Source organism: Heliangelus exortis, chromosome 19 (assembly GCF_036169615.1).
Source record: "Heliangelus exortis chromosome 19, bHelExo1.hap1, whole genome shotgun sequence".
Lineage (NCBI taxonomy): Eukaryota > Metazoa > Chordata > Aves > Apodiformes > Trochilidae > Heliangelus > Heliangelus exortis.
The window spans coordinates 6,385,268-6,402,383 of record NC_092440.1 but is presented as its reverse complement, the minus strand read 5'-3'; the positions used below and the strand labels follow the sequence as shown (position 1 = coordinate 6,402,383).

Below are 17,116 nucleotides of genomic sequence, written 5' to 3'. Positions count from 1 at the left end.
GGTCTGGCACATTTCTCTACTCTGTAGCCTTTTTTTGTTGGAGATGGTCTAGCCAAGCAGTCACTAAACCTGTCTCTGCTTTCTAATAAGGCATGATGTGGCCATTCCAGCACTGGTGCTGTTCATTTTATTTTCATTCATGTCTCAGAATCGGGTTCCAGTTTCTAGTGCTCAGATGGCAGAATTTCTTTCCAGAAATCTTTAGTCTCCAATGGCAGAGTTTGCCATGTTGCACTTTATCTGGTTAAACTGCAGAAAAGACAGCCCCACACTGCCTTGCCTGTTTCCACCTTCCCTGTCTTTGATTAAATCTGTTTGCTGATCTGACAATAAAGTTATTTTTCTGGGTTAGCTTTCTGATAGCATTTCTGTTGGCTCAGCAGGCAGCTGGGTTGGATTGTGTGCCATGGGAAGCAGCACCCTTACTGATTTTATTTCTCTCTATTCTGGAGAGACCAGAGGAGCTTGTTAATAGCAGTAGGTAGTCCAAAGCAAAACTGTGGTTTCTGTTATCACTTGGAGAGAGGGAGTTCTATATTACAGAGCCAAAGTAGAAAATAAAAGGATTACACGTGCTCTCTGGAGAGCTTAAATCGAACTTTCCTTTCTGAATGGATAACTGTTGTACAGTGTGGGGTTTTTTTTACAATAGTCTCTTTATTCTCTACTTTATGGATCTCCCTGGTCCTGTGACTAATTTAAAAATACCAGGTGTTGAGAAAAGCAAATGTATCTCAAGTCATTTCAGTGTTTCTGTTTTATAGATAATGAGAAGGCTGGGAGTCGTGATATGATACCTATGGATGAACTTGGCCCAGGTAAATTCAGCCATAGATCAAACCCTGTGTCTCTTACAATAGAGCAAACTGTCACTCACAGGAAAGTTCAGCTATTTCTCTAGGTGATATTCTTTCAGATGGATAAAGCTGACATTTTAAAACAGAACATTACCTTACAAAAGACCGGTTGTCATCATTTTTTTCCCTTCCTTTTTCTTTTAGAATCATAGAACTATTTGGGTTGGAAGGGACCTTAAAGATCATCTGTTCCAATCACATTGCCATGGGCAGGGACACCTCCCACTTTTAAAGAAGTGTAGAGTCTATGTACCAGTTCCTCTACTACTTTAAGCATATAATGGAGATGTACTGACCTAGTGTTCATTCTACTCTGGCCCTTGAAGCAGCTGCATTCTTTATTACAGATCTGGAATTCTGGAGATTCAGGGGAGGGGGAGGTGAAAAAAAAAAGCTGAAATTTTACTTCTGCGTAATACTTGTATTTAAATCTACTCTGCCTTTGTTTTCTGTAGGCAACACCAAAAATAAGCTAGTATGCATGATATTCCTGGCTCCACCTTTCATTTACCTGCATCTATCTGGCCTGGCTATTCCTATAGACTGAGAACAGCCACCCCCTGTCAGTGAAGTGGTTTGAGATTGATCAGCTCTGTAGTGTAAGACTCGTGGAGGTTTTTTTTATTTTACTAGATAAAGGTGCTATGAGGTCTCTTGGGAATTTGCTTTACTTCTCCCAGTCAATGTTAATTTTATTTAAGTAGCTACCTTAATGCCTCCACATCAAAGTCTGATATCCTGCTATTTGTGATTATAGCTGAAAAAAAAGGCAAGTTAGAACTGAGCTGAAAGCCAAGCATGTAAAGAAGTTAAAATAACAGGTATATATTACCTTTTGTATTCTTAGAAAAATGAGATGCCACCTGCCATGAATCAACTGTCCATATGTATTTTGCCTAAGGGAACACTGAAACATTTGTTCTCACAAAGGAAGAAAATAACTTCAGAAGTGATTGCCTGGCAGGATACCTGTGTGCTAGCAGGTGCTGCTTCATGGGCAGTGCTGATTGTTTAGTCTCAATATTAATTGTTGCCTTATGCTTTCAGGAGTTACTGGTACTACTCTGAGTACAAAATAAATCACAAATTAACAGCATTTGTACAGCATCAGGGAGATTCTCAGGGTCAATCTGTTCTCCAGTCCTTTTATTGGTATTAGAAGATGAAACCTGTAAAGTTTTCCTGACCCCAGCTCTTCATTGCTTTTTAATTCCAATATGACTATAACTTGATGGTGTTTCAGAGAAAGGGCTAAATTATAGGCAGTTTACTATCTTTAGAGGCAAGGAACTAGGATTAGTACTTGGTACTTCATCTCTTTGATTTGATCTTTGTAAGTTGAGAGCTGCATGAGGACATGAGTGAACTTAGACTCAGCAGGCATTTCACCCTGTGGTTTGTGATGACATGAAAATATTGCTGCAGAGTGAGCAGGAGATGGTCAGTGAAGTGATACTGGAGAACAAGCAGGAAGTTGAGAGAGAGAAGAATAAACAAGTCAAGAATGGGACATGCCTCCCTTATTAACCCCTGTAATTTTTGTCTATATAAGGGACTGTATAAACTTAGAATTATGCACTTATACCCTGGACAAGTAAGATCTGTATGTGTCTCATTTATGCCTCAGAAATGGGGTAAATTCTGATTGCTTTTTAGGATGAACCTGAAGCACAGTAGAAGCAGTACTTCCTAATTTCTCTGGAGAGCTTTGATTCTTGAGGCACTGAGGTGTTACTTGTCTGATGCAGCTTCCTTCAAGATACTGCTGATTTTATTAGGTCAAATCATGGACTTTCTATCTCTTATTTCTACAGAGTCATAGCACAGTGTGTGGTTTTACAAATACATAATATATTAGTACTGATGTGTGTGGGACTGTTAGCATGCAGGCCACACAACAGTGGGCTGACAGTGTGAATTGTAAAATACCTTCAAACTGAGATGTGAAGAACATCTCAGTGAAGAAAGTTCTTGACCATTTTTTTGTCAGATTACTGCCACTGAGTTACAGCCTGATTCTCCTATTGCTGCTGTCCTGGCTTAGCATAGGGAATTTTTATATTCTTAGTAATACTAAATAATCTGTTGTGCTTTTAATTTTTTGTGATTATAATCCTTACTTCTGACCTTCCTCCCTGGAAAGTATCCCAGCTGCCATGCTTCACTTAGTAGCTGTTGCTTTCTGGGGGTAGGTTAAAGGTTTCCTTTTATCTTGGCAATTAATTTTAAACATGTTTGAGGATCACCCATGATGATGGCACAACAAAAATGCAAACTGATCAGTTACATCATTTGGAGTATAATTAATACTGGATTGTACAAAGCTACCACTAAGTTCCTGGGAGCTTGATTTTTTGGGTGTCAGCTTGTTTCCATCATTTAAATACATACCTGTGTGACATATTTACTCCTAAATAAATGCTGAATCTTCAGATTAGGATATTACTTACTAGCAGTATCCATGTCTGTCATTTGAAAGAGAAGTAGTAGTCATGTGTTCCTCCACAAATGCTGAATGCAGCTGGTAGGCTTTAGGGTTTATTCTTCAAAATGAATACCCAAGAATGTTGGGCATCTTCATTTCCAAAAAATCATTGTAAGCAAAGCTCTGTGCTGCAGTTACTTCCATGCTTTAAGATCTGTGTACAGCACATATAACTCCAAAGTTCTTCAGTTGTTTTTAGGTGGCATGATTAAATAATCTACTACTGTCTATGATGTCATACATCTGTGCTACTTCAGGTACTTGTTGCAGGTCTTTGTGCACTTTAATTCATGAGATGCATAGGAAAACTACAGCATTTCTAAAACTTGACCTGGCTGTGACCACCATGAGCATCCCATAGGGCCCTGCTCTGTGACTGTGTTTGGTACCAGTCCTTTAGCTGAATGTGTTCCTGTCATGTGGGCAAACAGTGTCTCCTGATGCCATGGGAACCCCACAAAACATGACTGACTTTTTCTGAATGACCTGTTGCAGGCAAGTAATAAACCAAGAGAGGAGCATTTTGGTAGCTTATGTGGTATTCTAAGAACCCAGTTTGTCAGGACATGAAAACATTAATGATCCCTCAATTACCCAGGGGAAAACAATACAGGGAGCTATAAATTTGAGTGTCACTTATTTCAGATTACAATGCTGTCAAAGCAGAGCAGGAGAGGATCCATTTGTCACTGATAATGAAGGAAATCTGATGCATCAGGAAAATAAATTTAAGATTTGCATTGGCTGACAATGATTCAAAGCTAAGGTTCTGAAATAATTAAAGCCATTTCTTTATAAAGCCTTCTCCCACTTTCCCTCATTGTGTTCATCACACCTTCAGATTGTCTTAGTTGTCAGGAGAAAGAGCACCAACAGGTGCTACTTTGTAATGAAAGACAGCCCAAGCACAGGAGGGTTTGCATCCAGATTTCTTCCAAGTTGACAAGCCCTTTTCCTCTGTGCTCTGAAAGGGACTCTTCCAAATTATTGTCATGTCCTCCTAGTATTCAAGCTCAGGAAGACTGAGAACATGCTTCAGAGAATGAACACAGCCAATTAATCAGACTGCTAAGTGAAGAACGTAAGATTTGGGCTGAAGTTGGAGCTCATTAGCCACAGGGTGCAAGATGACAACTTGCTGCTTTCCTTGGGCACACTAAAAACTCCAGCAGGCTGGGATGAAAACAGTGATGTTTGCTAATGAGTGCCAGCATCTGGCACTGATAAAAATAGAGGGCTCTTCTGTTTCACTTTGAGCTGATAAAAATGAAAATTTTCAAGAGCTGGAGCACATGTGAGAAGCAGGCTGCCAGCATCTTTGGGTTGTGCTGGGGTTTTTTCCTGCTTCTTTGATGAAGAACTTTGCTGGCATCAGGTCTGGTTTTGCTGTTGTTTGTGCTTCATGTCTGACTGTCATGTTGTTCCTCTTCAGATGGGTACTCAACCATCGATCACCGGGAGAAGGAGCGCAAGTACAAGACCACGGATAACACAGGGGATGCCTCAGAAAAAGAACCTTTAAAAGTGAGCTTCCTCTTACTGCTGAATGCTAGTTAGTGCCTTTAGAAGAAAGGAAGCCTGGTGTCCTCAGCAAGAAACACAGGGTAGTTACTCAGCAGGGGGCTGTAAAGGGCTTTTTTTTAGATACATTGATCATTTTGTAACTTATCACTTGGCTAACTAGAAGTAAAACCAGAATGCTGCTTTCCATTGGAGGATCAAATGCAGGCATTCACTGTATTCTTGTAAATGGATGAGGTTGTAAAAATAGTTTGTGTATCTAAAGTGTATCAGTGTGCTCAGACTTTGTTCCAAAAACGGTCAGTTCAAACTATCACACTGCTTTGTTGTTTTCACCACGAGAAGCAGGTGTGAGCTTGTGTGTCTGTGATCAGGAGTGTGGTGAACAGTATTTGTTTCCCTAACACTCATTGACATCCTGATGGTGGACTGTGGGCATGGACCAAGGGGTTGGAGAGTGAATGAAACACATTCATAGTTGTATGTGTGCCTTCTAAAAACAAATGTAAACAACTTTGCAATTAGAAAACCAAAAAAAATCTTACTTCACAAAGCTCTTTGTATTGTGGGTTGTGTGCAAATGTGGCTTAGTAGGCTCTGTGTAATTTATGTTGCATTGCTATTCCTTTTCAGTAGACCTTTTTAAAAGTTGCTTAATGCTATGACCATCAGTTCTCCCTGTCCTCAAAACAAGCTTGTGTTTCCTGGGGAAGTAATTTCAAGGAGGAAGAGGAGGATTCATTGAAAGAACTCAGCAGTAGAAAACTCTATTGTTAGTCTGCAGAAGGCTGTACTTAATAATCTAAAGCATATTGCTGATAATACCAGAAAATCCAGGTGATTCATAATCAGTGTAAACAATGAAACTTCAGTCTATTGAAAGGAAACTCCACAATTATTAAGCAAGGGAAATGAAAATGTGATTTGGAGGCAAAATATTTCCATAGTTCATGAATTAGAATGTCCTGCTGCATCAGTTTGCCTGTATTGCCTTGCCTGGCAATTAATTTCCTGCTATGTTCTGCCTCCCCATGAAGGTAGACCCTAGAGAATGGCTTCAATCCAGCTGGACATTTTTTTAACAAATAGTTTTTACTTTTGCCACTCAAAATTCATTCAACCCTTAAAATCACACCAAGCAGCCCTAACTCCTCCAGTGTATGTCTGAAGTAAAGCTAGACCCAGAGTTTAGTAAGTAGATGCTTTGCTTTCATGAGAAAAAGAGAAAAACCTTTTACCTTGGTCAGTGTGTCTCACGTACTCTGTGCTGCCTCCTGGTTTTAAGGACAGAGGGTAACCTGAGCTCAGCCTGTTGTACCACATCAGTGGTAGCTGCTGAGTAGCTGCTACTCATCCTTCTCCATGTGCTGTGAAACAGAAATGGTCTGTGGGTTCTTCTGGCTTATGAACTCTGATAACCATGACTCTGAGGCTCAGGAGTGGTCGAGAACTGTGAATGTGTCAGGGAAGTGCAGCCCTTTGGGCTGCTGCAGATGCTTTTGTCAGTATTGTGTCTTTGCTGATCTTGTTTCTTTCTCTACCACTAATTTCCCCTTGTGCTTCTTTAAGCTGACTTGTTTGGTGGTTTTGTTTGATTAATCCGCTCTGTTTTGCCTTTAACTCCTCACTCTGTGCTGCAGAATGACACAAATAGGAAAAACATTAACAGGAGTAACAGGGCTTCGGTGAATCTGGTGGATGCCCGTGACATTAAACCCCAGCCTGTTGACTCCTGGGTCTAATTTGCATGCATGGTAGGTCCTTTTAATGGTAATTGGGGCTAGTGATTAACTTGTCTTGTGCATGATCTGTATCACTGTGGAATTTCTTCAAGGCTAACTGCTAACTGGGTCCTTTCAAAAAAAAGGAAAATGCCTTTGAAAAAAGCCTTATATTTGTATTATTCAGTGTGTCTTTAATGAAAAACACCACTGTTTGATTAAAAAATAACCTGTCAAATAACCAGGCAGAAAATTAATATCATGAATGATTGGTTGTCAGCTGAAATGTGAAAGAGTTCTTCTGTTAGGCCATGGGAATGAATTTGAATGTTGTGTTCCTGCTTACAACCATTTTTTCCTCCTCTGTGCTCATTACAAGGATTAGCCTGAGACTGAAAGAAAAGCATATCCTTGAGTATTTATGGATATGCCCAGAGGTTCCCACAAATGATACAGCTCTGCTTATCTGCAGGAGAGCTGCTGGCTGTACACAACAAGTTACTTGCAAGGAGAGATGATGTTGGTTACACAATAAACACTCCCATCACTGCTCCCATCACTCCCTTCTTAGTTTTTTGTTTGTTTGTTTGTTTGTTTGTTTTGGTCTTTTGTTTTTTTTTCTAAAGAGCTAGAGTTTGTTTTTTTTTTTAGTTCACTACTCTGCCGTGTGCCAGATTCCTCACTGCCCTTTTTTTCACTCCTGCCACTATTAATCTGTCTCTTGCTGTTTTGCTAGACAGCCCCCTACCCTGGTTATACCTTCTGGCACTCCATCAGATGTGCTGCTATGTTTAGATCAGCAGGTTTTGTGCCCCTGGCTATGGCTAAAAGAAAATCTTTGTGACTGTCCTGAAGGCACTGGGAAACGTTCCCACTAGAGTTGACACAGGCCTTTAAAGGCCCAAATTCCAAGACATGGAGCACCCCATAACTCTACACTGAAATCACTTGCATTAGTGATGATAAACTCATACCTCCTGTATGATTTTTGGGTGGTGGGATTGGATTTTTTCCCCCTTCTTTTAAGAGTCTAATATAAATGCAAAGTGTTTACAGATTGTTTCTGTTGCTAGGTCAGAAACACCTGCCCAGAACAGTCGTTCAGCATTGCCAGGTACTCCTGTGTAGCCACAGCCCAGACCCTGGCACTGTTGACTTCCCACAGCTGGTCAGCACTTGCATGGTCAGCTGTGTTGGCTCAGCAAAGGGCAGAGATAAATATCAGTTTGTAGCACCTGTACATTTCACTCCTGTGCTCTTCCTCTGAGCAGAGGATGCTTACAGGTGGGGTACAGACTTTGGAAAAAGGAAGTCTGTGCTCGTTTTCTCCCAGTCGTACCCTTCAAGGAACTGATGTGTTTGGGATAGCTTGGCATTTCTAGTCACTGTCCTACCACTGGGTGATGGAGATCACCAAGGTTTTGTTACCTGCAGGTATTCATCAGTTTTGACTTTATTTTGCAGGGCTAGAGTCCAACCACATTTTTTTTAATTGAGGGGGAGAAGCAAGCATTGAATCAACACAGAGGATCTCATCAGTCACCACTGCCATTCAGATTTGGAGGGCGCTGCATCACTGACCAGGCTGCAGATTCTGAGAAGATGAGGGGAGAAAAGACATCTGACTGCCATTGCCAAGCCCGGAGCACCATGCCTTACAGCAAGACAATTTGCTTTTTAACTCAGCTACATTCCCACCAGAAACAGCCACCACCTCCCCCTCCATCCCACTGCTGCAAGAAGAAAGCAAGCATGAAAAGAGAACCCAAGCTTCCATCTATAGCTGGTTGCATTCCTAGGTGACTCTTACATGTGGATGGTGCCAAGTGTGAGGAGTGAAGGTCATGGGGCAGCAAAGAAGACAGCTTCACAAGTGAAAAAGAAACTGCAGAATAATTGAAATAATATCATAGATGTAGCCATGAAGATAGCACTTTTATCATTTGGGGCTCATGGTTTTGTTTTTTGTTTGGGGGAATTTCTTTTGAACTGTGAATCTAACATTTTTAAAGGCTTTTTGATAAATGTTTAGGTTTTCTTTATTTCCAGAGAAAGTGCAGGAATGTTGAGTGAGTTTATTGGATTGCAATGAAAGGAGGATTTGCAGAACAAAAACTATTAAATGCTGGTCAGATGAACTGGAGAGTGGATGACAGTATTGATGCAAGCTGTATAATCTGCTTTTAGAGTAAGCTATATCAATCACAGAACTATATTATCATTATAATCTGGTGTACAATACTTCTGCCTTTTGAATTCTGTAATGGCTCTGTTTTTATTTCCACATACTGAAAAGCAGTTTATTGAAGGTTTCAGTGTCCCTGGTTCAGAAATTTATGCTGAGAAATGGAGCTTGCTGGCTTTTTATTTTCTTGTTCTTGAAAACTGCAATAAGGAGGTTTTACATTTTAAATGTAGCAGTGTTGCATTGGTGATGATTAGTGATTTCTTCTGCCATAGCTGTTAACACATTGGAAGAAATAGGAGCTTTTTTGTAGGGTGTCTCATTTTGAACACTATAAATTTTAGATGGGTCTGTCACTTAAATTTGATGGTAAATTTATCACTGATGGATCCATGTTTGCTTTGGGCTATAGATCCTGATGAAGAATGCCACAAAGAGGACTGGTTTGTCATTTTTTAAATCAACATCATAATTTCTGTGTTCCTTTGGTTTTGTTTTGTGATCACGTATTTTGTCTGGTGTGAAAATAACCCATGTGCAATGGTTCTCCTCTGAGAGGCCAAGGCTTTGCTTAACTTAAACCTCACAAGAACATGCTCTGCATATGTGGTTTCTGGTAAAGCCATGGACTAAATGACTTCAGATCACTGATTTTCTCCAGGCATTGGTCGTAGAAGGGCAGCAGATGAGAATAGGAAGCAAATGTCTTGCTAGTAGCACGAGAGGACTTTTGCTGATTTTATTTGGTTGCCACTGTTCTTTGGTTGCCACATTTAGTTTTAAACATGCTCCTAAAAACTGTGTGACTGGAAAGCACATATTTCAATCTAGCAAACATCATTTGCAGTTTTCGGTGCCTGCCATTTCCTTTGTAATGAAAAAGGGGAAATATCCAGTGATCTCACCTCCCCCAAAATATTACTGTAATAGTAAACATCAAAATTTTTGTAAAAAAAAATTTAAAACTTTAAAAAAAAAAAAAAAGCAAGTACCAAGAGCTTTGTATCTTCTTGAGTATATTAAAATTTGACATGAATACATATATATAAATAAATAAATCTATATATCTATATATATATTGTTGTGCAGAGGATAGGTTAAAAAACCAAACATGTAAAGTAGTTTGCAGGAGAGGGAAGCCTTTGTTGATTCAGGGAAAAAGACTGATGCCAGAAGCTGTCAGTGATTTGGATGATACATGTGCTCCTTCACACCCTTCCCTTTTTGACCCTCATCTTCCTCATAGGTTGCAGTGGTCACTTCTGGATCCTGGGGAAGGTGAAGTGACTTGGAGCAAATTAAGACAGATTTGTTTTCTCACCTGCATGGGAGTCCTGTTGGGCCAAAGATGCTCAGCAGATGAAGAGAAGCAAAGAGATACATCTGTGATTCTCTGCATTCGTGTCCGGGGCAGTGTCTCTCTATGTGTAGACGTGAAGTGTGGCAATGAAACCAGATACATAGTCAGACTGTAAATTATATTAATGGTGCTCTTTTCATACTTGTTCTGCCAATACGCGGAGACCCTTTTAACCAAGCTACACAGAAGAGTTTTATATCACTTTTGGTTATGTACTTGGTGTATTCTTTTTGTATATGAAAGGATTTTTTAAAAAATGCTCAGTAATTAGCAACGGAATCTGCTTTGTAGCTGATTAGAACAGTGTAAGAGAAGGGCCGTGCTGTCAGTCTGTCCCTGATCTACTTCAAACCATATATTTACCAAAGGAGTCTGAGCAAAAGTTCACTTAAAATAAAGACCTGACTGTTGAAAGGAGTCTCTGCTAAGACTTTGTGATTTAGTTATTGTACAGATATTTCTAAGCCAGCAAGAGGTTAACAGAGAAAACTGCAGGAAGGGGGAAGTGAAATGACTAGGGGCCAATTATGTCCATGACCTTCTATCCCAGGAATCCCATGGCCCTCAGTTGGGCACTACAGGGACACTCAGAATCTCGACCAGAATCTACTTTGGTCTCTATCATTAGTGGGCTAAAAATACTGAGGAGTATTTGAGAAGCAAATTCAAACCCTATCCCACTTTCCTCGAGAGCCCTTTTTGTACTTAAGCTGCATCCTCTGATAATCAAACCTCCCTGTCAGGTTCAGTGGCACTGGCTGCCCAGGGTCATTGTAACAAACTGTTCTTTGTTTTCCTGGGGGTAAGTGTTCATGGCAGCCAAGGTAGTTTTGAGCTGACAACATGGTTTATTGCTGCAGAAAAGCACAGGATGGTGTATCAAGAGATCAGATAGCAACTCCATAGGCCAGCACTCCCTGTGGGAATTGTCAGTCTAACCCCGGCCCCTCCCATGCCTTACACAACAACAAATTCCCAAGTATGTAGCAATAACCCATCAGATATGTTACTGTGGTTTTTTAATTCTCACCAAACTGTTGTTTGGGTAACAAGGAAGGAAAATGGATGGGGGGTGACTTGCATGTGAGACTATCACCTGGTATTATCAGCCCAGCAGCTGAAGTCCAAAGCAAGATACTTTGCACCAGGTCTGGTGATTTAATGTCCTTTTTATCTATGGCCACAAGCTCACTGGTGGGGTGTGTGCCCACACCTGCCTTTACCTCTCCTCTCGTTGGCACAAGTGTGACTGGCTGTTTGAGCTGTTCTGGGATGTGGGTGGATAAACCTGTAATTGTATTTTGGCAGCAGGGACTGTATGTAAAGAAGGGAAAGTGGCAGTGTGTGTGACTAAAGCTGCAGTAGGGTCTAGAGTCTCCTGCTAAAAGGCAGGCAGTGCTTCTTAGGGCTCAAGTATGTCACCTCCTCTTTTCCTGTTGGCTCTACTGTGAAAACTGGAGGGGATCTGCCAGCAAAGGGCTGGGGCAGAACAGATTTCTACCTGCAGAAGTTCTAGTGGGAGGATAGTTGTGGAAAGAAAAGTTGAGTTGCAAGATGCCTGCTAAAGAGAAGGAGAAAATTTGTTAGCCCAATGTGGGCTGAGGTAACACAGGGGAGAGGGACACTTTGGTGGCAAGTAATTACTGCAGAACTTTCTTCTGCAGAAACCACTTCTGCAAGGTGGCTTCACTAAGCTGTGGAGGTTTAAAAACACCAGTGGAGAAACATTGTTTGGCTGTTGAGTGTGTGAACAATTGTGCTTACAGCTTCCCAGGTTGGTCTGTCTGTCTGCAGAATCTTAGGAGAGTGGAAAGGCTTTAGGATGTTTTGTTTCTGTCTTGGAGTTAAGTAGCAGCTTAGCCGTAAGTGTAGCCTGACAACTCAAGATGTGTTGCCAGCTTGAAAAGGTCCCCAGGGAACAGCTTGGGCAGCCACAGGTCCTGATCTTCAGGGTCTTCAGAGCAAAACAGCTGCCTGTCCTGGTTCTACTCTTGTGCACTCAGACATGCAGGTTGTGAATGCATCTGTATCAGGAAAACAAATCTTGTCTCTGTAGCCAAGACATCACAAAAGGGACTGACCTGGGGACTAGGAACTGCCATGCTGTAAATGCCACATCAAGAAAGCAGGGGGTGATGTGTTTGTTACAGCAGATGAGTAAATTCTTGCCAACTCTGAGGAGTACTTTTTGGTGATGCTTTCAAGCATGCAAGGCTTATTGCTGGTCAGAGCACTTTTCACTCCTAGAGTAGTTCCATGAAATTGAAGGTGGTGAGTTACCTTCTGTTACTTGCCTTAAAGTTGAGCATACAGGCTCAGCTACCTGTGAGAGAGGCACATCTTAAACCCTTTGAGTAAGCAAAGCTTCAGAATGCAAATGGGCACATCAGGGTGCTTACAGCCTCTTCTGCTGTCCAGCTGCCCACTTGGTGAAAACTACAGTGTGCCAATAACTTCAGCCAGAATTTTTGGGCTGTTGGGTGGAGTTGTGCTCTCACAGTTTTTCAAGGTGTTTCAATAGGCATAGTTTCTCACAAAACTTCCTTGTTTTGATGCCCCTAAAATCTGATGTTTCCTTGTCTTTTGACAGAGAAATTCTCTGATTTATTGGTACAGTAGCTAATCTAGTGCATTTAAAGGGAAGGTATTAATGAACTTTTATTTTCTGTCCTAAGTTTTACATCAGGGTAGGATGTTCTTGGAAGTTCAAGGTGAAGAGGAAGGTAGTGCAGATACTACAAGGCCTGCCAATCTGGTTCTTACTGTTCAGAAAAACAAAATGACTAGACTAAGAAGCTTACTGGTAATTAGTAGCTAATGTGTTTGTAACTATCATGTGCCTTAAAATTTTCATGGTAGGAGAATAAAAAAAAAAATCAACAATGTGTTTTCTGTAATACTGCTCAACATTCTCTCTGTAGTTTAGACTGGTGGGATTTTGCATTGTATTTACACTGTACTATAAACTGAAACACTTAGAATGGTTTGATTTTATGAGTATGGAGAGGAAAAAAAGGTGAATTATGCTTTTCATAGAACAAATGTTACCGTGACAGAATGTATCATTATTATTATTATAGGATCTTTCCATAATGCAGACAAGTAGAATGCTTGTTAGAAACCAGGTATGTAGGATAACAATTTGGTGTGTTTTCAATAAACCATGCCTGGAAAGAACACATGTGCCATTGGTTATCTTTTTGTTACCTCAGGTATCTCAAATACTCTTTGGCTTTGCAACAGCAGTTTTCTGTGGCAGGGAATTATTCATCCCTAGCTTGGATCAGAACCCTGTGTTAGTAAAAGGTCAGTGGTAATGAGGGCAATTGGAATATCCTTTAAAATAGTATAGCTGAAAATTTTTGATTCATTGCCATATGCTGGAGTTGTAGCATGAAGTCCTGTAAGGACCCTGGACTGCAAATTATGTTTTTTCCCTTTTGAATATACAAGCATATTTCTGTGGGAAAGATCTCTGTGTCACTGTTCAAAGGCCTGCTCGTTTGGGACCACAAGCTAATTTGCTGATGGCTTTTCCATTTGGGAGGTTCTTAACCTTTCCCAGTGTAGTCATAAAATCCATGTAGCTTCAGAAGGATTTCACGTTTCTGATGTAGTATTCTTTTGTGTAAAAATAACAGAAAATCTTCATTGTAGCGATGTATGAGGTTTGGTTGATGTGAGAAACTTATTTTGGGGATGTGCCAACTAATTTGCATTTGTTGCTGTCTGTGGGAGAAACAGCATGCTGCTGAAAAGTCAGTCGTGTATTTCAAGTAACAGGCAGTTACCAACAGATCTTAATTCTCTTGAGGACTCTCTCCCTGGCACCCTCATCTGTGTTGGGAAGATCTGTAGGGAGATTGCTGCACCTACACATATCATACTTGCTGTCATGCCATCATGAAGCATGACAAAACCCAGTAAATCTTGACATATTCTGCAAGGTCTTACAGGTAGAGATCAGGTTTCCTGTGAGTGAAAGGTTGAGGAATTATTGCCAGTAACAGAGTTGTCATATGTTAATGTCTGATTTTATCATTCACTGCACTAGAAGGTTCCATCTACCTGCAAATGCTTGCAAACAGCACTTGGAAGGTCATCTTCAGCTTGCCTTGCCTCCTTCTTTCAGATGTCCTGAATGCACCTCCGGGAGCTTTGTAAAATCATCTCCAAGTTCTGGTCTTGGAACTGGAGCACCTAGTTTCACAAGTGCAGTCTCCTGTGCTTAACATCTTGATCCTAGGTATCATCAGAGCTCTGCTGCAATGAGGAATCTGGTTTTTAATTTGTTTATGCACTAACATGGCAATGAGCAGCAGATGCTGTAGGTAAGGTACTGAACTAGAACAAACATGTTGTGTCTACAACTGACCTTCTATGGCTGTCAAAGTGATTTCATTTCCAGCTTATCACAGGTTGGGCAAATGTAAGCAGTGAGTCCTGCAGGTGAAATGTTAACCTGGTAACAACAGGCAAGAAATATCACAGCCCTCATCTGTTTCAGGTTCCAGCAGTGTCTTGGGGGAATATTCTGTCCTCATGCATCTCTTCCTGTGAAGGGCTTTGCAACTGAAGCACAGCAATGGCAGAATCTCATTGTGGTACAAGGTGACAGAGGGGAATTTTACAATGGGAGATTGTTTTATGATAGGACCATTAACTAGAGAGGCAAAGTCTAGAACTCAGTGTTTAGTGTGTGTGCACAGCAAACATAGCTCGCTGTTACTTATAAGATACCTTATAATTGATACTGAATTCATTGACTATTCAACCAAAACAGCAGGCATCACTGCCCTGGTGGTGTAACCTTTGGTGGGAGAGGGGTGGGACTTTGGTGATCTCTCTCTCTCGCTGCACTTTTAGGGGTTTCTGTATGTTCTCTTCATCTAATATTTCACTCAGTGCTCAAAATTCTCCAAGGGGGTGCTTTCACTTCCTTGTACCAATGGGAGGAAGTGCTGGCTGCTGCACAAATGTCTGAGTTTCATTTTCTCTGATCAGTACTATCAAAGATAACGGTGTTGTTATACTCAATTTGGTATTAAATTAGGAAGTGAAAGGGACCAGTGCTGGGTTTGACTTCCTCAGAAATCCTCCTCCTGTCTTGTACACTGATTTAAAGAATCAGTTCAGTATTTTGAAGGGACAACATCATGTGTCTTTGAGGTAACATAGAGACTGTCAGAAACCAGACTTCACTTTGACATGTTGCTTGAATCACAAAGCAGCCTAGACAGTAGCTGTCAGATGGAGAACTCAGCAGTGTTTGGGGGGGCTCAACCATTTGTGACACAAGTTGTGAGAACTGGCTGAAAGCTGTGTGTTATTTTAGGGGAGTTCTTTCCATTGGGAGCTTTCCATCAGTGGTGCTCTCTCAGAAGGCAGTCTTCAGTCACACACTTCCCGATGCACCCCCATCCCTGGTTTGTGCAATGATAGTTTGTGTCTCCTAATCACAAGAGGCTGATGTTGCAGTAACACCCAGTCTGTTTTTAGAATATATTTGAATTATAGCAGATGCATTGTCTACCTTTTGCTTCTCCCAGAATTCAAAGCGTGACTTTATTTTGAAAAGTACCTCTCCTCCCTGGGAGATTTCAGATTTATGTGTTGGTGACTCCAGATCCTACTTGCTTAACTGACAAGAAGCCTTTTTAATTAATTGTCAGTCATGCAAACAAAGTGCAGCTTTTCATCCCTTGCCACCAATCATTTAGAGCATTTCAGATGTGTGGTCAAGTGGAAAAAAAATTCTTCCTTATGGAATTCCGTAAATAATCTGGTGTTACATGAACTGTATTTATTTTTTCAGTTTGCTATGTGGGAGATCCTGTCTAATGAATTAAAGTGCATGTATTGAATAGTATTAAAAAGTGGCTGTTAGATTTGCACATATATTACACACGCATTATTCACTAATGCATCTTTTGAAATATCTGTGCTAACTCTACAAGTTCTCTTCTTTAATTTTCTTGACAGTTGCAGATGGTAACTTGGCCATTAGCTAGCATTAGTGATGCATTAGTGATGCATTTTTCTGATCTTCTCTAGTAAAGCACACCACAGTTTGCCTGTTTACCCTTGTACATCCTTCAGCATGTATCTATAGACTTTGATTGTTTATCAGTATGCATTAACTGCTCTACTATGGTAGGACTGTGTTTCAGTACAAAGGTGTTGAAGATAAAAACAAAAGAGAATTCTTTGGAGTCATGACATCAGGTGTACAGAATAAAATTCCTGTCAGCTGTACATATGCAGATTTTCTACTGTGCTCTGCAAACTTGTGTATGCCAGTGAGATTGAAGAGTTTCAAATTTTGCAAATGTTTCTGGGAATCACCTGAAGGACTTTGGCCCAGTGACTTTGAGTTGAGCCTGAATACCAAGAGGACATGCTGCTAAGGATGAGGACATGATACATAAGAGGACATGATACTCACAGTGTGAGATGGAAGTGTTAGAACTCAGGGTCTGCTCCTCTGCGAGACAGTGCAAGAATCACAAGGGGCTGCTTCTGCATAATCTAATCCAGTGTAGTAAATCTTGTGTATTTCTCAATGAGACAAAGTAAAAGTAACTCTGATCATGTTGCCTTCTCATATTCCTGTGAAATGCAACATATCACAAGCTGGCTGGGTTACCATGGGTTGCTTGGTGAATTTCTAAACTCTAATGTCTCTGTTGTCTTAGCCTGTTCTAGTTTTCTTTTATACCGTGGGGCAATTCTCTGCTATGCTGATTATTGGAGTCCTGGAGGTAGCTTTGCTGATGCACACAGTCTGGGGTAGATACCCCTTCAGCAGGGTGGGCTATAAATGGCAGAAGCTGATAAGAGGCCTGAAAGAATCCATAATGGGAAAGATGAAAAAGAGTTATCCCTGCTTTTCACTGGTTTTCAGCTGCTGAATCTTTCTGTGGCTGTTCTAAGGCTGGAAATCCCAAGTACAGTGCAGAATTCACAGAAAACAAAGGAAGTCACATG

General features: G+C 40.8%; 1 protein-coding gene across 10 annotated transcripts in view; it reads left to right on the top strand.

The window, feature by feature from the left end:
* ARVCF (ARVCF delta catenin family member) overlaps positions 1 to 13,306 on the top strand; it is a 243,566-nt gene extending 230,260 nt beyond the window's left edge. For 9 of the 10 annotated variants that reach the window (XM_071763528.1, XM_071763535.1, XM_071763536.1 and 6 more), the window contains 4 exons: positions 765 to 818; positions 4,775 to 4,866; positions 6,504 to 6,617; positions 8,049 to 13,306. In XM_071763528.1, the coding sequence (XP_071619629.1) occupies positions 765 to 818; positions 4,775 to 4,866; positions 6,504 to 6,605 (248 nt within the window). In that variant the 3' untranslated portion in view covers positions 6,606 to 6,617; positions 8,049 to 13,306. The remainder of the gene's footprint in view (positions 1 to 764; positions 819 to 4,774; positions 4,867 to 6,503; positions 6,618 to 8,048) is intronic. The other variant, XM_071763530.1, reaches the window with a different exon arrangement.
* Positions 13,307 to 17,116: the final 3,810 nt, after the last annotated feature.